General features: G+C 67.0%; 2 protein-coding genes and 2 long non-coding RNA genes across 7 annotated transcripts; 2 read left to right on the top strand and 2 right to left on the bottom strand.

Annotated features, from left to right (window-relative positions):
• Positions 1-55: 55 nt before the first annotated feature.
• On the top strand, positions 56-5,034 carry TM6SF2 (transmembrane 6 superfamily member 2). Of its 2 annotated transcripts, none has more exons than XM_060181867.1 (10): positions 56-268; positions 1,048-1,131; positions 1,453-1,567; positions 2,357-2,460; positions 2,534-2,616; positions 2,736-2,860; positions 2,962-3,063; positions 4,013-4,105; positions 4,205-4,324; positions 4,813-5,034. In XM_060181867.1, the coding sequence occupies exons 1-10, from the start codon at positions 174-176 to the stop codon at positions 5,005-5,007; spliced, it is 1,116 nt and encodes a 371-aa protein (XP_060037850.1). In that variant the 5' UTR covers positions 56-173; the 3' UTR covers positions 5,008-5,034. The 2 variants fall into 2 exon arrangements, with proteins under 2 accessions (XP_060037850.1, XP_007533246.1); XM_007533184.3 differs by having other exon boundaries at positions 1,048-1,151; positions 1,470-1,567.
• A 1,927-nt stretch (positions 5,035-6,961) lies between these two features.
• On the top strand, positions 6,962-15,516 carry HAPLN4 (hyaluronan and proteoglycan link protein 4). The gene is made up of 5 exons (XM_016192641.2): positions 6,962-6,990; positions 8,224-8,347; positions 10,356-10,730; positions 11,402-11,701; positions 14,810-15,516. Exons 1-5 carry the CDS (start codon positions 6,976-6,978, stop codon positions 15,199-15,201), a joined length of 1,206 nt encoding a protein of 401 aa, XP_016048127.1. The 5' UTR covers positions 6,962-6,975; the 3' UTR covers positions 15,202-15,516.
• Positions 15,517-17,429: 1,913 nt separating this feature from the next.
• LOC132535659 (uncharacterized) lies at positions 17,430-18,931 on the bottom strand. 2 transcript variants are annotated; one of them, XR_009547379.1, is made up of 3 exons: positions 18,700-18,931; positions 18,000-18,038; positions 17,430-17,923 (listed from the first exon to the last, which is right to left on the bottom strand). It is a non-coding gene; the product is annotated as an uncharacterized LOC132535659 (long non-coding RNA). The 2 variants fall into 2 exon arrangements; XR_009547378.1 differs by lacking the exons at positions 17,430-17,923; positions 18,000-18,038 and adding exons at positions 18,117-18,195; positions 18,234-18,312.
• Positions 18,932-19,063: 132 nt separating this feature from the next.
• Positions 19,064-20,459, bottom strand: LOC132535664 (uncharacterized). 2 transcript variants are annotated; one of them, XR_009547390.1, is made up of 3 exons: positions 19,404-19,467; positions 19,170-19,247; positions 19,064-19,090 (listed from the first exon to the last, which is right to left on the bottom strand). It is a non-coding gene; the product is annotated as an uncharacterized LOC132535664 (long non-coding RNA). The 2 variants fall into 2 exon arrangements; XR_009547389.1 differs by lacking the exons at positions 19,064-19,090; positions 19,170-19,247 and adding exons at positions 19,284-19,363; positions 19,483-20,459 and having other exon boundaries at positions 19,404-19,442.
• Between the last annotated feature and the right edge of the window lie 6 nt (positions 20,460-20,465).

The following is a 20,465-nucleotide window of genomic DNA, read 5'->3' as shown; positions in this document are numbered from 1 at the left end:
ACCTACAGGGCGTGGGGGACCTGCAAGGGGTGTGGGGACAGCCCCAGGGCAGCCGGGGGTGGGGCAGGACCTGGAGCGCGCCTTGCGGGTACACGGCAACCTTTGCCCTTTGCTCGGGGCCGGGCCAGGCGGGCAGCAGCAAGCGGCAGAGCAGAGCGGAGCCGGACCCCGCCATGGACGTCCCCCCGCTGGCCAGCAGGGTGGCGGCACTGTCCCTCGGTGCGCTGCCCCTGAGTTTGGCGCTCAGCCTGGTGTCCCAGCTGTCGCAGTGCGTGCGGGCGGGGCGGCGGGAGGGGTCCCTGGGAGGCCTGGGGCTGGGCATGGACGTGGGGGGGGAGTTCGCCCCGGGGTCCGCTTGCCCGCTCCCTACGGTATGGCCCCAGGTCGCACCAGTGGTAACAACACCTTGTCACCCGGGGGTGGGGGCTCCGCCTTCAGGCCCAGGGCTCCTGCTGCTGAGGGCCGGCCCGCCCTGTGCCTCGCTTTCTCCCATGAGCCTCCACCTGGCAGCCGGGGGGCAGGGCAAGGGGGCGCCCCTGGACCGACTCCTGCCCGCCTCCGGGGCACCCACAGTGCGGCCGGCCCGTGTCGTGTATGAGGGGCCGGAGGCGGGGGTGTGGCCCCAGGGCTCAGAGCGGCCTCGGCAGAGGGTCCCGGACGCTGTGGGAGAGCAGCCGGGGCAGGTGCGGGCCACGCCCGGGACAGCACAGGCCTGTTATCTGTGCACCCCGACCCGGCCCGGCCTGCTTTATCAGGCAGAAGGGGGGCCGCTGGACTTTACCTGGGCGGAGTCTGGCGCTCTGAGCTGGAAGTGTGCGGAGCTTGGGGGGCAGGGGCAGGGGCGGGCTGGCCCGGGAGTCAGACCGTGTGGGACCCAGCCATCAACGGGCAGTAAACCTGAGAAAATGGAGGGCTTCCTGGAGGAGGGGGCAGTGTAGATGGGCTGCAAGGATGGATAGGAGTGGCAGGTGGAAATGAGAATGTGGGAGGGACTCCATCTTCCTCCTCCCACCCGGCCTGGCCCCCCTGACTGCTGTCCTCCCCCAGCCCCCTGGGGGTGGCGCTGATGAGCCTGCTGGTCCTGGCTCTGCTCTCGCTGGCTGTGTACAGCCTGTCGCGCGGGGACGTCTACTACGACCCGCTCTACGCAGGTGAGTGGGGGCTCCTTTGCCGAGCTGAGAGTCATGCTCCCCCACTCTGGGACGGGGAGCAGAGACAGCACCCCTCCCTCCCATGAAACCGGACGGCTCACCTGTGCTGCCCAGCCCTTGCCTGGAGTCAGGGCATTTGAGGTGCAGCCGCAGGCCCCGCCCACAGCCGGGGAGCCACGCCCACGCAGCGGCAGCCCCGCCTGCGACACTAGGCCCCGCCCACTCCGCCTTGCCTGGTTGGTCCCGCCCACGAGCGGTCCCGATAGACCACGCCCATCGGGAGCCCGCGCCCTCCGCTGACCTCCCCTGTCCCCGCAGTCTTCGCGGTCCTGGCCTTCACCTCCATGGTGGACCTCCTCATCGCGCTGCATGAGGACGGCTACCTGAGGGGCTTCATGGATTTCTACACGCGGGAGGTGCGTGGGGGCCCGGCCTGCGCCCCCTGCGTGTCCTCCCCAGCCACACACACTGACTGCCCCTCCCTGCTGACCACCCGGGGTCCCTCCCGAGGACCACCTCGACCCCCACCGCTGACCACACCGGGTCCCGCCTCCCCCAAGTACCACCACCCCGGATCCCGCCCCCCATAACCACCGGGGATCCGGCCACCACCCCGATCCCACCCCCCATAACCACCGGGGATCCCACACACACCCCCCACCACCCCGATCCCGCCCCCCATAACCACCGGGGATCCGGCCACCCCCCCCACCACCCCGGATCCCGCCCCCCATAACCACCGGGGATCGCACCCACCCCCGACCACCCCGATCCCACCCCCCATAACCACCGGGGATCTCACCCACCCCCGACCACCCAGATCACGCCCCCCATAACCACCGGGGATCCGGCCACCACCACCACCACCCCGGATCCCACCCCCCATAACCACCGGGGATTCCACCCACCCCCCCACCACCCCGGATCCTGCCCCCATAACCACCGGGGATCCCACCCACCCCCGACCACCCCGATCCTGCCCCCCCATAACCACCGGGGATCCGACCACCCCTGATTCCGCCCCCCATAACCACCGGGGATCCCACACCCCCCCACCCCATCCCGCCCCCCCATAACCACTGGGGATCCGACCACCGAGGATCCCGCCCCCCCATCACCACAGGGGATCCGACCACCCCGGTCCCGCCCCTCATAACCACCCGGGATCCCACCCCCACCACCACCACCCCGGATCCCGCCACCAGGGTGACCCGTACCTGCGCACGGCACACGGAGTGAGCATCTGTTACTGGGACGGCTGCGCACACTACCTGCTTTACCTGGCCATGGCAGGCGCCATCCGCCGCAGGTGACCGCGGGGGGCGGGGCCAGGGGCACCCTGCTGACCCTCTGACCGCTGACCTCTGGCCGCTGACCCCCAGGAGGAGCTACCGCAGCCTTGGGCTGTACTGGCTCGGCTCCTTCCTCACCAGCGTCCTGGTCTTCCTGGTGGGGAACGTGCTGGGTGAGTGGGGCGGGCGGTGTGGGGTGTGGAGAGGGTGGGGGTCCCCCAGGCGCCCCCCAGCCTCCCCTGCCCCTGAAGGCAGGGTCCCCCAGGCACCCTCCAGCCTCCCCTGCCCGCAGGCAAGTACAGTGCAGAGCTGCGCCCGTCCCTGCTGCTGGCAGCGCCCTGCCTCCTGCTGCCCTGCTGGGCTGGCCTGCGGCTGCTGCGGACACAGCCCACACCCCCGAGGTTGGACCCCCTCAAGGTGAGCCGCAGGGTGGGGGCCCCAAGGTGAACCCCCGGGGTTGGACCCCCTCAAGGTGAGCCGCAGGGTGGGGCCTGCAGCCGCTGAGTCCTCCCTCCCAGGTGCTGGCTGAGCAGAGCAGAAGTCTCCCTCGGCGCCCCATGGACCTGGGCTTGGTGGTCTGGTTGGTGCTGGCTGCTGGCTTCGCCCTCTTCCGGGGGCTGGTGAGTCCTCCGAAGACCTGCCTGAGGCCCCGACCACCATCAAGCCTGAGCCTGACCTGGAGGTGGCCAGTGGGTAGAGGTCCCGGATTCTAGCCCTTGCTCCACAAGCTAGTACCCTGGAGGAGGCTGTGGTGTCTCAAATTGATGTTTTCCTTTTTTTTTTTTTTTTTTTAATTATTTATTTATTTTTCCTTTCGTTGCCCTTGTTTTGTTGTATTTATTGATGTCGTCATTGTTGGATGGGACAGAGAGAAATGGAGAGAGGAGGGGAAGACAGAGAGGGGGAGAGAAAGACAGACACCTGCAGACCTGCTTCACCGCCTGTGACGCGACTCCCCTGCAGGTGGGGAACTGGGGGCTCGAACCGGGATCCTTACGTTGATCCTTGTGCTACCTGCGCTTTACCCGCTGCGCTACTGCCCGACTCCCGGTGTTTTCCTTTTTTAAAAGATTGGTCTGGGGTGGGGTGTGGGGCTAGAGAGCATGATGGTCTGCAAAGAGATTCTCATGCCTGAGGCTCCGACGTTTCAAGTTCAATCCCCTGTACTACCATAAACCAGAGCTGATCAGTGCTCTGGTAAAAATAAATAAATAAAAAGATTGGTTTGGGGGACCGGGTAGTGGCGCACCTGTAACAGTGTGCAAGGACCTGGGTTCAAGCCTCTGCTTCCCACCTGCAGGGGGAAGTTTCAGGAGTGGTGAAGTAGTGCTGCAGGTGTCTGTCTCTCTCCCTTTCTATCTCCCCTTCCTCTCAATTCGACTATTTCTATCTAATAATAATAATAATAAAGATAAAGATAAAAGAGTATTGGTCTGGGAGGGGAGCCCGGCGGTGGCGCACCCTGTGAAACGCTCAGGCACCAAACTCAAGGATCCTGTGCATCCCAGGGCCTGTCCCCCCCCCCCGTGTGTGTGAGTGAGTCTGAGTCCTAAGCCCCCCCCCCCGCAGGTGGTTCTCGACTGCCCCACGGACGCCTGCTTTACCTACGTGTACCAGTACGAGCCGTACCTGCGGGACCCCGTGGCCTACCCCAAGGTGCAGGTGAGCCGGGGGCTGCAGGTCCTGCTGGCTCCAGGCGCCCCGTGGGGGAGAGGGCCCCACCCTGGGGGTGCTGGGCGGCCGCAGCTCTGTGCTCCCCAGATGCTGGTGCAGCTGTTCTACGTGTTACCCTTCTTGTGCCTGGCCGCCTACGGCCTCTCCGTGCCTGGCTGCTCCTGGCTGCCCGACGGGGCCCTGCTGTGTGCCGGGGCCGTGGGCCAGGTGAGGGAGACAGCGAGCAGGGCAGTGGCACAGGGCTGGGAGAGTAGCACAGGGGACAGGAGGGGGAGAGGGGAGGGGAATGGAGGCGAGGGCGGGGCCAGTCACACTAGAGGGGCGGAGCCGGTGACAGTGGGGCGGGGCAGGCGGGGGGCGGAGCCGGTGACAGCCAGGCGGGGCTATGAGTGGGCGGGGTAAGTGGAGGGGCGGGGGCGGGGCAGGTGACGCTAGAGGGGCGGGGCCAGTGACTGGGGCGGGGCAGGTGACGCTAGAGGGGCGGGGCCAGTGACTGGGGCGGGGCAGGTGATGCTAGAGGGGCGGGGCCAGTGACTGGGGCGGCGCCAGTGGTCCAGTGAGGGGAGGGCTGGGGTGGGGCAGGGAAAGGGTACGGAGAGTGATGGGGGGAGCTAGGGAAGAAAGGTCTGCAGGGCCCCAGTGGCTGTGCTGGCGCCCGGGCGCGGCCCAGGGGGAGACAGACAAAGCCCCCCCAGGCGCAGTTCTCACACCTGGCGGCCTCCCTGCACCTGCGCACCCCGTTCACCTACCGCGCGCCGGAGGACACCTGGGCTACGGTGCTGCTGCTCAACCTGCTGTACGCGCTCGGCCCGCACCTGCTGGCGCTGCGCTGCCTGTGGGCGCCGCATTTCTTCCTGCCCCGTCCCCGGCCCCACCAGAAGCGGTCCTGAGACCTCACTCCTGGCGCGCTGAGCAGCAGCCCGGAGAGACCCCCCAGCCCTGAGCCCAGGAGCAGCAGCCCGGAGAGACCCCCACCCTGGCCCCAGGGGAAGCAGCCCGGAGAGACCCCCCAGCCCTGAGCCCAGGAGCAGCAGCCTGGAGAGACCCCCACCCTGGCCCCAGGGGAAGCAGCCAGGAGAGACCCCCACCATGACCCCAGGAGCAGCAGCCCAGAGAGACCCCCACCATGACCCCAGGAGCAGCAGCCCAGAGAGACCCCCACCCTGACCCCAGGGGAAGCAGCCCAGAGAGACCCCCACCCTGACCCCAGGAGCAGCAGCCCAGAGAGACCCCCCCAGCCCTGAGCCCAGGAGCAGCAGCCTGGAGAGACCCCCAGCCCTGACCCCAGGGGAAGCAGCCCAGAGAGACTCCCACCCTGATCCCCCAGGAGAAGCAGCCCAGAGAGACCCCCACCCTGACCCCAGGGGAAGCAGCCCAGAGAGACCCCCAGCCCTGACCCCAGGAGAAGCAGCCCTGAGAGACCCCCCAGCCCTGACCCCAGGAGAAGCAGCCCCGAGAGACCCCCCCAGCCCTGACCCCAGGAGCAGCAGCCCAGAGAGACCCCCACCCTGACCCCAGGGGAAGCAGCCCGGAGAGACCCCCACCATGACCCCAGGGGAAGCAGCCCGGAGAGACCCCCACCCTGACCCCCCAGGAGAAGTATTCCTGAGAGCCCCCACCCCTGAGCTCCCCCACATGTTTGTTTCCAGAGATGGGTGTTCCCAGGCTGCAGGCCCCTCTTGGGGGTCTCTGTCCTGTCCTGGGACCCCCGGGCCAGTGTCACCCCCACACTCTGGGTGCAGAGTGAGGAGGAGGCCTGAACCCTCGCCCTCCCCCCATGGGACACAGATCCTGACCCTGGGCAGTGTGTGAACCTGGAGGACAGTTTCACTGAGGGGAGGAGCACAGCTGCCATGGGAAGGACCCGGGTTCGAGCCTCAGCACCAAGTGGGGAGCTTCTCACACGGGAGCGGGCTGTGGCCTCTCTCCTCTGCCTCCCCAACAACAAGGAATCAAGTCCCCTCGGGGCTGGGGGGGTCAGGTGAGACAGCGCAGAGGTCACACCGAGGCCTTCACCTCTGGGCTGGGTCCCAGGTTCAAGGCCCCCCACCCCCCCCCACGAAGCGGAACTGCTCTCCTGGCTGATCTGCTGCGCTGCTGTGCGTGTGTGACCGGCGCTGAGGACACTTCAGGGCTGTGGTCACTCTGCCTCTTTGTCTTTATTAAAAATAAATTAAGTTTATAAAAATGTCAAGTGCTTCTGAACTTTATTATTTTAAAGAGCCCTGTGCTCTAGGCAGACAAGTGTTGCTGGGGATTGAATCTGGGACCTCAAGCCTCAGGCAGGAGAATCTGTTTGCTGTACCCCTGTGCTGTCTCCCCGGCCCTGCTTCTGAACTTTCAACACATACAGTGGGTGGGTGGATAGAAGGATGGGTGAAGTGATGGCTATTCGAGGCCAGGAGAAGCAGGCCGGAGCCCTGGCACCACATGGCAATCCCTGCCTGCACAGGAGAAGCTCCACACATGAAGGAGGGGTCCAGTGCCCCCAGGCAGGGTGCGGGCTCCTCCCACTTCCTGCTAGGGAGCCCCCTCCTCCTGCTGCCAGGGGGCTCAGGTTTGGGGAGACTGAGGCTAGGGGCCCCTGCTCCTTTGGGGAGGGGCCGGAGGACACCTCTACCCCACAGTGAGGGGGCTGCCTCCCTGGAGTGGGTGCTGGCTGGCAACCCTCCCTGCACCCAGAGTCACATTGGGAGTGTCAACACCTCTAGGTGCCCCCATCTTGCCAAGGTTCGTGGGGTCGGAGGGCTCCACACCCCCCACCCCATCCAGCCTCCAGATGTGGCCCCTTTAACGCCCCCCTCCCCCTCCAGGCAAGACTCTGGGATTGCGCCTGGGAGAGAACCTCTGAGGGCAGCATGGTGGGCAGCATGGTGAGCAGCGTCCCGGCCTGCCTCTCCTTTCTCCATCTCTTCTTTATCTCTCCACCTCCCTGTCTCCCCGTCTCTGTCTTCTCCATCTCTCTGTCCCTGCCCCCCTTTGCTGCAGTGCTTACGGCCCAGATAACCTTGCCAAAGCGAGCTCCACCTCCCCAGCCGGCTGCTGGAGCGGGGCAAGGCTCTGAGCCTGGGGGTGCTGGGGCCCTGGGGTTGGGGGGCTCTGAGCCTGGGGGTGCTGGGGCCCTGGGGTTGGGGGGCTCTGAGCCTGGGGGTGCTGGGGCCCTGGGGTTGGGGGGCTCTGAGCCTGGGGGTGCTGGGGCCCTGGGGTGTGGGGGGCTCTGAGCCTGGGGGTGCTGGGGCCCTGGGGTTGGGGGGCTCTGGCCTGGGGGTGCTGGGGCCCTGGGGTTGGGGGGCTCTGAGCCTGGGGGTGCTGGGGCCCTGGGGTTGGGGGGCTCTGAGCCTGGGGGTGCTGGGGCCCTGGGGTTGGGGGGCTCTGAGCCTGGGGGTGCTGGGGCCCTGGGGTTGGGGGGCTCTGGCCTGGGGGTGCTGGGGCCCTGGGGTGTGGGGGGCTCTGAGCCTGGGGGTGCTGGGGCCCTGGGGTGTGGGGGGCTCTGGCCTGGGGGTGCTGGGGCCCTGGGGTGTGGGGGGCTCTGAGCCTGGGGGTGCTGGGGCCCTGGGGTTGGGGGGCTCTGGCCTGGGGGTGCTGGGGCCCTGGGGTTGGGGGGCTCTGAGCCTGGGGGTGCTGGGGCCCTGGGGTGTGGGGGGCTCTGAGCCTGGGGGTGCTGGGGCCCTGGGGTGTGAGGGGCTCTGGCCTGAGGTGCTGGGGCCCTGGGGTGTGGGGGGCTCTGAGCCTGGGGTGCTGGGGCCCTGGGGTGTGGGGGCTTTGGCCTGGGGGTGCTGGAGCCTTGGGGTTGGGGTCCCAGGGGGTTCTTGGCCTGGAGGTGCTGGCGTCCGGGGGCTCTGGGACTGGGTGTGCTGGGGCTCTGGGCCCTTGGGGGGAGAGGACCTGGGGGAGAGGAGCCCTGGGGTCCAGCTGGAGAGGGCCTGGGGGTGCTGAGAGGATGGGGGAGACGGGGTCCTTGTGGGGGAGGGGAGGTCTTGATTCTCCAGTGAGGATCCAGGTTGAGGGAGGGGCAAACTGGGGGGCTGAGGAGAGAGTGTGATACTAGAGGTTTGGGGTGTGATCCTGGGTGTCCAGCAGCTGGGAGCTGACCCCAGTGTCCCCAGGTTCACACATGGACATCTGGGGTTCCTGGGCCCCTGAGGCTCTGGGCCACCTGCAGCATCCTGCTGCTCACTGCTGCTCCTGGGGGGACCCAGCGCAGCCACAAGAAAGTGGTGCACGTGCTTGGTGAGTGGGGTCCCGAGGGTGGGGGGCTGCCATGAGGGGGCTGCCTCCGGGGTCGTCAGGTGACCCCTGTGCCAGCTCTACCCCCCTCCATGGCATCCGCCATGAGACCCCCAGACCCCTTCCTCATATCTCCCACCTCCTCCACCCCCACCTCCTTCGGAGGCCTCTCCCCAGATTCCCAGGACATCCCCACCCTGCGCCTTCCTGAGTTCTGCCCAGGACCCCCCAGATTCTGCCCCAAGACCTCACCTGGGTCCCTCCCACACTCCCCAGAGCCAGCCCCAAACGCGCTGACCCTTCACAGGTCCCACTCCAGACCCCCGTAACCCAGCCCCGGACCCAGCCACCAGACCTGCCCGATGCGATGCCCCTGATCCCACCCCAGGGTCTGCTCCTAACCCCCCTGACTCATCTACAGATCTCCTGACCCCTCCTGGCTCACTCTCCTACATCCCTCCACATTGCCCCAAGTCCCTCACCCCCTCCTAGGACCCCCAGACCCACTAGAGCCCCTGACATTGCCCCAAGTCCCTCACCCCCTCCCAGGACCCCCAGACCCACTAGAGCCCCCTGACATTGCCCCAGGTCCCTCCTCCTCCCAGGCCCCCAGACCCACTAGAGCCCCCTGACATTGCCCCAGGTCCCTCACCCCCTCCCAGGCCCCCAGACCCACTAGAGCCCCTGACATTGCCCCAGGTCCCTCCTGCTCCCAGGCCCCCAGACCCACTAGAGTCCCTGACATTGCCCCAGGTCCCTCCTCCCCCAGGACCCCCAGACCCACTAGAGCCCCCTGACATTGCCCCAGGTCCCTCCTCCCCCAGGACCCCCAGGCCCACTAGAGCCCCCTGACATTGCCCCAGGTCCCTCCTCCTCCCAGGCCCCCAGACCCACTAGAGCCCCCTGACATTGCCCCAGGTCGCTCCTCCTCCCAGGCCCCCAGACCCACTAGAGCCCCCTGACATTGCCCCAGGTCCCTCACCCCCTCCCAGGCCCCCAGACCCACTAGAGCCCCTGAAATTGTCCCAGGTCCCTCCTCCCCCAGGACCCCCAGACCCACTAGAGCCCCTGACATTGCCCCAGGTCCCTCCTCCCCCAGGACCCCCAGACCCACTAGAGCCCCCTGACATTGCCCCAGGTCCCTCACCCCCTCCCAGGCCCCTAGACCCACTAGAGCCCCTGACATTGCCCCAGGTCCCTCCTCCCCCAGGACCCCCAGACCCACTAGAGCCCCCTGACATTACCCCAGGTCCCTCCTGCTCCCAGGCCCCCAGACCCACTAGAGTCCCTGACATTGCCCCAGGTCCCTCCTCCCCCAGGACCCCCAGACCCACTAGAGCCCCCTGACATTGCCCCAGGTCCCTCACCCCCTCCCAGGCCCCCAGACCCACTAGAGCCCCCTGACATTGCCCCAGGTCCCTCCTCCCCCAGGACCCCCAGACCTACTAGAGCCACCTGACATTGCCCCAGGTCCCTCCTCCTCCCAGGCCCCCAGACCCACTAGAGCCCCCTGACATTGCCCCAGGTCCCTCCTCCCCCAGGACCCCCAGACCCACTAGAGCCACCTGACATTGCCCCAGGTCCCTCACCCCCTCCCAGGCCCCCAGACCCACTAGAGCCCCTGACATTGCCCCAGGTCCCTCCTCCTCCAGGACCCCCAGACCCACTAGAGCCCCTGACATTGCCCAAGGTCCCTCCTCCTCCCAGGCCCCCAGACCCACTAGAGCCCCCTGACATTGCCCCAGGTCCCTCCTCCCCCAGGACCCCCAGACCCACTAGAGCCACCTGACATTGCCCCAGGTCCCTCACCCCCTCCCAGGCCCCCAGACCCACTAGAGCCCCTGACATTGCCCCAGGTCCCTCCTCCTCCAGGACCCCCAGACCCACTAGAGCCCCTGACATTGCCCCAGGTCCCTCCTCCTCCCAGGCCCCCAGACCCACTACAGCCTCCTGACACAGCTCTAGAACCACCCCGGGACTCCCCCACTGACCCCCTCCCCCAACCCCACAGAGGGCGAGTCGGGCTCTGTGGTGGTGCAGACGGCACCGGGCCAGGTGGTCAGCCACCGCGGAGGCACCATCGTACTGCCCTGCCACTTCCACTCGGCGGCCGGCACCCCCGCACCCCCTGGCCCCGGCCCTGGTGTGCGCCTCAAGTGGGCCAAGCTGCTGGAGCCCCTGGCCTTCGCGGCCGTGCTGGTGGCGCTGGGTTCTGAGCAGCGCGCCTTCGGGCCCTACCGAGGCCGGGCCTGGCTGCGGGCCGCGGGCCCTGGGGACGCCTCCCTCGTGCTGCACAACGTGACACTGGGAGACCTGGGCCGCTACGAGTGCCAGGTGACGGCCGAGCTGGACGATGACACGGGCACCGTCATGCTGGAGCTGGAAGGTGGGTGCCTGAGGCTGGGAGTGGGGGTCACCTGGGCAGGGGGTCCTGGGGGGACGGTCACCTGGGCCTGGAAGGTGGGGATCACCTGGGTGGGGGGTCCTGGGGGGATGGTCACCTGAGCCTGGAAGGTGGGGGTCATCAGGGTAGGAGGTCCTGGGGGGATGGTCACCTGAGCCTGGAAGGTGGGGATCACCTGGGTGGGGGGTCCTGGGGGGATGGTCACCTGAGCTTGGAAGGTGGGGGTCATCAGGGTAGGAGGTCCTGGGGGGATGGTCACCTGAGCCTGGAAGGTGGGGGTCATCAGGGTAGGAGGTCCTGGGGGGATGGTCACCTGAGCCTGGAAGGTGGGGATCACCTGGGTAGGGGGGTCCTGGGGGGATGGTCACCTGGGCCTGAGAGGGGGTCTCCCACACACCTACTCCCAGATCTGGTCCACCCCACGCCAGGCACGGTTCCCCCAACAAGGCCAGGCTCCTCTCACAAGGACTGCCACCCCCGCACACATATCTTCCTGTGTCCCCCGGCACAGGCATGGTGTCCCCAGCACCCTGTCCCCCGTCGCCTCCAGGCATGGTGTCCCCTTCCGACCCAAGGCAGGAACTACCAGCTGACCCTGGGCCTGTTGCCCGTCCCCTCCAGGCTTGGTGTCCCCTGACCCCTGTCCCCTCCAGGCGTGGTGTTCCCCTACCGGCCTCGCGGCGGGCGCTACCGGCTGACCCTGGCGGAGGCTCGGCGGGCGTGCGCGGAGCAGGACGCGGTGCTGGCTTCGGCCGAGCAGCTGCAGGCGGCCTGGCAGGACGGGCTGGACTGGTGCGCGGCTGGCTGGCTGCGGGATGGCTCAGTGCGCTACCCCGTGGGGCTGCCGAGGGGGCCGTGCGGGGGCTCCGGCGCGGGCATGGGCGTGCGCTCCTACGGGCTGCGGCACGACGGCGAGCGCTACGACGCCTTCTGCTTCACCTCCAGCCTGCCCGGTGCGTGCCCACCACAGCCCGCCAGGGGCGCCCCACCCACTGGCCCTCCACCTCGGCCTCCAGGACCTAGCAATCTGCCCTGCCCAGTCAGGGGGCTGGGGCTCCCCGTGTCCAGGGGCTGGGGCTCCCGTGTCCAGGGGCTGGGGCTCCCTAGTGTCCAGGGGCTGGGGCTCCCCGTGTCCAGGGGCTGGGGTTCCCCGTGTCCAGGGGCTGGGGCTCCCCGTGTCCGGGGGCAGGGGCTCCCCGTGTCCGGGGGCTGGGGCTCCCCGTGTCCGGGGGCTGGGGCTCCCCGTGTCCAGGGGCTGGGGCTCCCCAGCTCCAGGGGCTGGGGCTCCCCGTGTCAAGGGGCTGGGGCTCCCCGTGTCCAGGGGCTGGGGCTCCCCATATCCAGGGGCTGGGGCTCCCCGTGTCCAGGGGCTGGGGCTCCCCATGTCCAGGGGCTGGGGCTCCCCATATCCAGGGGCTGGGGCTCCCCGTGTCCAGGGGCTGGGGCTCCCCCGGTCCAGGGGCTGGGGCTCCCCGTGTCCAGGGTCTGGGCCTCCCCGTGTCCAGGGTCTGGGCCTCCCCGTGTCCAGGGTCTGGGCCTCCCCGTGTCCAGGGGCTGGGGCTCCCCGTGTCCAGGGTCTGGGGCTCCCCATATCCAGGGACTGGGGCTCTCCGTATCCAGGGGCTGGGGCTCCCCATATCCAGGGGCTGGGGCTCCCTGTGTCCAGGGGCTGGGGCTCCCCATATCCAGGGGCTGGGGCTCCCCGTGTCCAGGGGCTGGGCCTCCCCGTGTCCAGGGTCTGGGCCTCCCCGTGTCCAGGGGCTGGGGCTCCCCCGTGTCCAGGGTCTGGGGCTCCCCATATCCAGGGGCTGGGGCTCCCCGTGTCCAGGGGCTGGGGCTCCCCGTGTCCAGGGGCTGGGGCTCCCCGTGTCCAGGGGCTGGGGCTCCCCTTATCCAGGGGCTGGGGCTCCCCATATCCAGGGGCTGGGCCTCCCCGTGTCCAGGGGCTGGGCCTCCCCGTGTCCAGGGGCTGGGCCTCCCCGTGTCCAGGGTCTGGGCCTCCCCGTGTCCAGGGGCTGGGCCTCCCCGTGTCCAGGGGCTGGGCCTCCCCGTGTCCAGCGTCTGGGGCTCCCCATATCCAGGGACTGGGGCTCTCCGTGTCCAGGGGCTGGGGCTCCCCGTGTCCAGGGGCTGGGGCTCCCCATATCCAGGGGCTGGGGCTCCCCATATCCAGGGGCTGGGCCTCCCCGTGTCCAAGGTCTGGGCTTCCCCGTGTCCAGGGGCTGGGCCTCCCCGTGTCCAGGGGCTGGGGCTCCCCGTGTCCAGGGGCTGGGGCTCCCCGTATCCAGGGGCTGGGCCTCCCCATATCCAGGGGCTGGGCCTCCCCGTGTCCAGGGGCTGGGCCTCCCCGTGTCCAGGGGCTGGGCCTCCCCGTGTCCAGGGTCTGGGCCTCCCCATATCCAGGGACTGGGGCTCTCCGTGTCCAGGGGCTGGGGCTCCCCATATCCAGGGGCTGGGCCTCCCCGTGTCCAGGGTCTGGGCCTCCCCGTGTCCAGGGTCTGGGCCTCCCCGTGTCCAGGGTCTGGGCCTCCCCGTGTCCAGGGTCTGGGCCTCCCCGTGTCCAGGGGCTGGGGCTCCCCGTGTCCAGGGGCTGGGGCTCCCCGTGTCCAGGTGCTGGGGCTCCCCATATCCAGGGGCTGGGGCTCCCCATATCCAGGGGCTGGGCCTCCCCGTGTCCAGGGGCTGGGCCTCCCCGTGTCCAGGGGCTGGGCCTCCCCGTGTCCAGGGTCTGGGCCTCCCCGTGTCCAGGGGCTGGGCCTCCCCGTGTCCAGGATCTGGGGCTCCCCATATCCAGGGACTGGGGCTCTCCGTGTCCAGGGGCTGGGGCTCCCCGTGTCCAGGGGCTGGGGCTCCCCATATCCAGGGGCTGGGGCTCCCCATATCCAGGGGCTGGGGCTCCCCATATCCAGGGGCTGGGCCTCCCCGTGTCCAAGGTCTGGGCTTCCCCGTGTCCAGGGGCTGGGCCTCCCCGTGTCCAGGGTCTGGGCCTCCCCGTGTCCAGGGGCTGGGCCTCCCCGTGTCCAGGGGCTGGGCCTCCCCGTGTCCAGGGTCTGGGGCTCCCCATATCCAGGGACTGGGGCTCTCCGTGTCCAGGGGCTGGGGCTCCCCGTGTCCAGGGGCTGGGGCTCCCCATATCCAGGGGCTGGGGCTCCCCATATCCAGGGGCTGGGCCTCCCCGTGTCCAAGGTCTGGGCTTCCCTGTGTCCAGGGGCTGGGCCTCCCCGTGTCCAGGGGCTGGGCCTCCCCGTGTCCAGGGTCTGGGCCTCCCCGTGTCCAGGGTCTGGGGCTCCCCATATCCAGGGGCTGGGGCTCCCCGTGTCCAGGGGCTGGGGCTCCCCGTGTCCAGGGGCTGGGGCTCCCCATATCCAGGGGCTGGGCCTCCCCGTGTCCAGGGTCTGGGCCTCCCTGTGTCCAGGGACTGGGCCTCCCCGTGTCCAGGGGCTGGGGCTCCCCGTGTCCAGGGGCTGGGGCTCCCCATATCCAGGGGCTGGGCCTCCCCGTGTCCAGGGTCTGGGCCTCCCCGTGTCCAGGGGCTGGGCCTCCCCGTGTCCAGGGGCTGGGCCTCCCCGTGTCCAGGGTCTGGGCCTCCCCGTGTCCAGGGTCTGGGCCTCCCCGTGTCCAGGGTCTGGGGCTCCCCGTATCCAGGGGCTGGGGCTCCCCGTGTCCAGGGGCTGGGGCTCCCCATATCCAGGGGCTGGGGCTCCCCATATCCAGGGGCTGGGCCTCCCCGTGTCCAGGGTCTGGGCCTCCCCGTGTCCAGGGACTGGGCCTCCCCGTGTCCAGGGTCTGGGCCTCCCCGTGTCCAGGGACTGGGCCTCCCCGTGTCCAGGGGCTGGGCCTCCCCGTGTCCAGGGGCTGGGCCTCCCCGTGTCCAGGGGCTGGGCCTCCCCGTGTCCAGGGGCTGGGGCTCCCCGTATCCAGGGGCTGGGGCTCCCCGGCTCCAGGGGCTGGGGCTCCCCGGCTCCAGGGTCTGGGGTTTCTTGTGAGGTTGCACGAGAAACCTCCCCGTTTCCCACTGTCCTTGCTGACCACTGACCCGTCCTGTCCCCCACCCTCCGCAGGCCGTGTGTTCTTTCTGAAGCCGCTGCGGCCGCTGGCCTGGGCGGGGGCGCTGCGGGCGTGCGCGGCGCGGGGCGCGGCGGTGGCCAAGGTGGGGCAGCTGTTCTCGGCCTGGCGGCTGCAGCTGCTGGACCACTGTGCGGCCGGGTGGCTGGCGGACGGCAGTGCCCGGTACCCCATCGTCACCCCGCGGGCGCGCTGCGGGGGCCCCCGGCCCGGGGTGCGCTCCCTGGGCTTCCCGGATCCCGCGCGCCCGCTGCCTGGCGTCTACTGCTACCGGGGCCCCGGGGGCCGGGATCCCGCGCCGGGCGGCTGGGGCTGGGGCTGGGCGGGGGGCGGCGGCTGGGCGGGGGGCTCAAGGGACCCCCAGGCCTGGGTCCCACTGCGCGTGTAGACCGCGGCTCATTGTCAGAGCCCCCAAGACAGGGCGCCCCAGCCAGCTCTCCCAGACCCCCGTTCCTGCTGAGCTGCCCCCACTGTCCCAGGGCGCCCAACAGCAGGTACGCCCCGCCCCGGGTCCCTTCACCTGGATTCCCCTCCCCGGCAGTGTCCCCTGCCCTCTCACCCTTGGTGCAGCCCCCCCTGCGGCTGTGGGGGCTCGGGGTCCCAGCAGGCCGGTCCATCCCAGCCGACCCCCTCCATGGAGACAGAGCCGGTCTCACCCACCTCTGCTGGCTGCCCCTCATCTCATGACAGGATCGGCCCCCCACCTGGCTCTAAGAAGGACCCCCAGGCCTCTCTGTGCCCCCGCCCCTGCTCCGATGTGGGGGCCAAGGGTCGGCCTCAGAGGTGGGGCCCAGATCACCCAGTTGCCACCTGGGTGTTCACAGCCACCTGGGGGACAACACACGCACGCACGCGCACACACACACACACACACACGCACACGTGCACACGCGCACACACATGCACACGCTCACACACGCATGCGCACACACGCACACGCACGGACACACACATGCTCACACGCTCACACACGCATGCGCACACATGCCCACACACGCACGTGCACACACGCGCACATGCACACGCATGCGCACACGCACACACACTGCAACGCACGCGCACACGCACACACGCGCGCGCACACACGCGCACACGCACACACGCGCGCGCACACACACGCGCACACGCACACACACGCGCACACGCACGCGCACGCCACCTGCGCCCTCCTGGAGGGCAATAAAACACTTAGCAATCAAGCTCTGCCTTCTTGTCTTTGTTTGAGCCCTGGAGAGGCGGGGAGTAGAGACCCCGCGGCCCGCGCTCTGCCATCCCTGGAGCTCTCCTCAGGCAAGAGAGGCTTTTGCAGAATAACAACAACAGTAGTTATTATTATTATTATTATTATTTAAATATTTAAATATTTATTTATTCCCTTTTGTTGCCCTGTTGATTTATTTTTATTTTTACCTCCAGGGTTACTGCTGGGACTCAGTGCCCGCACTACAAATCCACTACTCCTGGCAGCATTTTTTTAAGTTTTTTTTTTAATTCCCTTTTGTTGCCCTTGTTGCTTTGTTGTTGTAGTTATTGTTGTTGTTATTGATGTCGTCGATGTTGGATAGGACAGAGAGAAATGGAGAGAGGAGGGGAAGACAGAGAGGGGGAGAGAAAGACAGACACCTGCAGACCTACTTCACCGCCTGGGAAGCGACTCCCCTGCAGGTGGGGAGCCGGGGGCTCGAACCGGGATCCTTAGGTCGGTCCTTGCGCTTCGGCCGCTGCGCTACCGCCTGACTGCCTGTTTATTTAACCAGAGCACTGTTATAAGCTCTGGCTTATGGTGGTGTGGGGGATTGAACCTGGGACTTTGGAGCCTCAGGCATGAGAATCTGTTTGCATAGCCATTATGCTGTCTACCCTCCGCCCTTATTTATTTATTTATTTATTTGTCTCCAGGGTTATTGCTGGGCTCGGTGCCTGCACTACGAATCCACTGCTCCTGGAGGCCATTTTTTCCCACTTTGTTGCCCTTGTTACCCTGGTTGTTGTTATTACTGTTGTTGTTGTTGTTGGACAGAACAGAGAGAAATGGAGAGAGGAGGGGAAGACAGAGAGGGGGAGAGAAAGACAGACACCTGCAGACCTGCTTCACCACCCCTGAAGCGACTCCCCTGCAGGTGGGGAGCCGGGGGCTGGAACTGGGATCCTTCTTCCAGTCCTTGCGCTTTGCACCATGTGCACTTTACCCGCTGCACTACTGCCCGACCCCCCCCCCTTATTTTTTATTCAGAGGCTGCTGAGCTCTGGCTGATGGTGGTGTTGGGGACTGATCCTGGGACCTTGGAGCCTCGAGCAAGAGAGTTTTGTGCAGACCCCTGTGATGTCTCCCCCCTTCCTATCTGGATGGAAAGGTGCCTCCCAATTTTCGTGCCCCACGACTGCTCATAGCAGCTGTGGGTTCAGAACCCAGGCCCTCTGCCTCCTGTGGCCCTGCAGGCTGGGTGGCCTCCCCCACCCTCAGCTCCCACACATCATCCCTGCGTGCTCCTTCCCACCCCGCTCTTCCCTCTGCAGAAATGCTAGTACAATGGCTAGCCACTGCCTCCAGGAAGCCCATCCTGCCAGTTCCCTGGGGCAAAATGGAGGCCAGGAGGCACCGGAGAAGCTCAGATGTTTTTTGAAAAAACTTTTATTAAAATGTCTGAGAAGTCCAGGGTGTCCAGTGGGGAGAGGGGCTTAGGACGTGGGTCCTGGGGGGTGCAGAGGCAGAGTCTTGGTGGGAAGAGGCCAGAGCCCCCAAAAGCTGCATGGCGCCTCCAGCCAGAAGATGCTTTAGTGACTCAGAAGGAAGTCAGTGAGTGGGAGGAGCCTGACCCTTCACTGATGGAGGTGGTCCATGGTGCAGCCGGCTCGGGCCTGGGTACTAGGGGCCAAACCTCTCCGTCTCAGCCTGTGCCCAGCAGAGACTCAGGCCAGGGAGGGCAGTGCTGGGTGCAGATCCAGCCTCATGGGAACAGAACCAGCCCCATGGCTGATCTCAGAGACTCTCACCTCCTGGGGAAGGGGGCTCAGTCATCCAGGACTCTCACCTCCTGGGGGAATGGGGCTCAGCCAACCAGGACTCTCACCTCCTGGGGGAATGGGGCTCAGTCATCCTGGACTCTCACCTCCTGGGGAAGGGGGCTCAGTCATCCAGGACTCTCACCTCCTGGGGAATGGGGCTCAGTCATCCAGGACTCTCACCTCCTGGGGGAATGGGGCTCAGCCATCCAGGACTCTCACCTCCCAGAGGGAATGGGGCTCAGTCATCCAGGACTCTCACCTCCCAGAGGGAATGGGGCTCAGTCATCCAGAACTCTCACCTCCTGGGGAAGGGGGCTCAGCCAACCAGGACTCTCACCTCCTGGGGGAATGGGGCTCAGTCATCCAGGACTCTCACCTCCTGGGGAAGGGGGCTCAGTCATCCAGGACTCTCACCTCCTGGGGGAATGGGGCTCAGTCATCCAGGACTCTCACCTCCCAGAGGGAATGGGGCTCAGTCATCCAGGACTCTCACCTCCTGGGTAAGGGGGCTCAGCCAACCAGGACTCTCATCTCCTGGGGGAATGGGGCTCAGTCATCCAGGACTCTCACCTCCTGGGGAATGGGGCTCAGTCATCCAGGACTCTCACCTCCTGGGGGAATGGGGCTCAGTCATGCAGGACTCTCACCTCCTGGGGGAATGGGGCTCAGTCATGCAGGACTCTCACCTCCTGGGGGAATGGGGCTCAGTCATCCAGGACTCTCACCTCCTGGGGGAATGGGGCTCAGTCATCCAGGACTCTCACCTCCTGGGGGAATGGGGCTCAGTCATCCAGAACTCTCACCTCCTGGGGAAGGGGGCTCAGCCAACCAGGACTCTCACCTCCTGGGGGAATGGGGCTCAGCTAATCGGGACTCTCACCTCCTGGGGGAATGGGGCTCAGCCATCCAGGACTCTCACCTCCCAGAGGGAATGGGGCTCAGTCATCCAGAACTCTCACCTCCTGGGGGAATGGGGCTCAGCCATCCAGGACTCTCACCTCCTGGGGGAATGGGGCTCAGCCATCCAGGACTCTCACCTCCTGGGGGAATGGGGCTCAGCCAATCAGGAATCTCACCTCCTGGGGGAATGGGGCTCAGCCATCCAGGACTCTCACTTCCCAGAGGGAATGAGGCTCAGTCATCCAGAACTCTCACCTCCTGGGGAAGGGGGCTCAGCCATCCAGAACTCTCACCTCCCAGAGGGAATGGGGCTCAGTCATCCAGGACTCTCACCTCCTGGGGAAGGGGGCTCAGCCATCCAGGACTCTCACCTCCCAGAGGGAATGGGGCTCAGCGAATCGGGACTCTCACCTCCTGGGGGAATGGGGCTCAGTCATGCAGAACTCTCACCTCCTGGGGGAATGGGGCTCAGCCATCCAGAACTCTCACCTCCTGGGGGAATGGGGATCAGTCATCCAGGACTCTCACCTCCTGGGGAAGGGGGCTCAGCCATCCAGAACTCTCACCTCCCAGAGGGAATGGGGCTCAGTCATCCAGGACTCTCACCTCCTGGGGAAGGGGGCTCAGCCATCCAGGACTCTCACCTCCCAGAGGGAATGGGGCTCAGCGAATCGGGACTCTCACCTCCTGGGGGAATGGGGCTCAGCCATCCAGGACTCTCACCTCCCAGAGGGAATGGGGCTCAGTCATGCAGAACTCTCACCTCCTGGGGGAATGGGGCTCAGCCATCCAGAACTCTCACCTCCTGGGGGAATGGGGATCAGTCATCCAGGACTCTCACCTCCCAGAGGGAATGGGGCTCAGTCATGCAGAACTCTCACCTCCTGGGGGAATGGGGCTCAGTCATCCAGAACTCTCACCTCCTGGGGGAATGGGGATCAGTCATCCAGGACTCTCACCTCCCAGAGGGAATGAGGCTCAGTCATCCAGGACTCTCACCTCCCAGAGGGAATGGGGCTCAGCCATCCAGGACTCTCACCTCCCAGAGGGAATGGGGGCCTAGTCACTGGAATTCTCACCTCCCAGTGGTGGGGCTTAGCCAATTAGGATTCTCACTTCTGGGAGGGACAGGAGCTCAGTCAGCTACACTCCCTCCCCCTATTCCCTCCAGAGCCCTGCTGAACTGACTAGTGGTGGTGTTGGGGACTGAACCCAGGACCTTGAGTCTCAGGCCGGAGACTGTGTATCCACTGTGCTGTCTCCCACACTGGCCTTTACTTTCCATTCGGACAGACAGACAGACAGACCGCACACCGGAGCCCCCTCTGGTACCTAGCACCCCAGGGCTCTGTGGGCGCTTGGTGTTGAGCCGCCTCTAACTCTGGAAATGTCAGCCTGGAGGGGACACACGCAGTGGCACCCGGTCACGGGAACGTGAGTGCCTGTGTGGGGCCAGCAGGACAGAGCATGGCGGGCGGGTGCTGGGCTAGAAAAGGGCGCACCTGCTGTCCAGGGAGGACGTGCGTGTCCCTGAGATGTCGGGGACAGACGGGGTCCTGGCCCCAGGTCCTCTGCTCTGAGTGGGGGACCCTCACGGGCGGCCATGTGCTTCCAGAAAGTTCTCCCTCACGCCGGTCAACCATCATCTGGGAACCGGCGCCATGCTGGGGAGCAGGGGTGCGGGGCCTCAGCAGAAGGTGCCGTCCTGGGGCTCCCAGTCCTCCTCCGGCCGCTGGCGTCTCCTGC

Source organism: Erinaceus europaeus, chromosome 23 (genome assembly GCF_950295315.1).
Source record: "Erinaceus europaeus chromosome 23, mEriEur2.1, whole genome shotgun sequence".
In the NCBI taxonomy this organism is placed as follows: Eukaryota; Metazoa; Chordata; class Mammalia; order Eulipotyphla; family Erinaceidae; genus Erinaceus; species Erinaceus europaeus.
The sequence above is the reverse complement of the archived record's forward strand: the minus strand, read 5'-3'. Positions and strand labels throughout refer to the sequence as shown.

Excerpts from the sequence above, each read along its gene's own strand:
- TM6SF2 (XM_007533184.3), top strand. The coding sequence starts at position 174 with ATGGACGTCCCCCCGCTGGCCAGCAGGGTGGCGGCACTGTCCCTCGGT. Across the intron at positions 1,568-2,356 it reads TGGATTTCTACACGCGGGAG|GGTGACCCGTACCTGCGCAC; the intron begins GTGCGTGGGGGC and ends TCCCGCCACCAG. Across the intron at positions 2,861-2,961 it reads CGAGGTTGGACCCCCTCAAG|GTGCTGGCTGAGCAGAGCAG; the intron begins GTGAGCCGCAGG and ends CCTCCCTCCCAG.
- HAPLN4 (XM_016192641.2), top strand. Across the intron at positions 10,731-11,401 it reads CGTCATGCTGGAGCTGGAAG|GCGTGGTGTTCCCCTACCGG; the intron begins GTGGGTGCCTGA and ends TGTCCCCTCCAG. Across the intron at positions 11,702-14,809 it reads CTTCACCTCCAGCCTGCCCG|GCCGTGTGTTCTTTCTGAAG; the intron begins GTGCGTGCCCAC and ends CACCCTCCGCAG.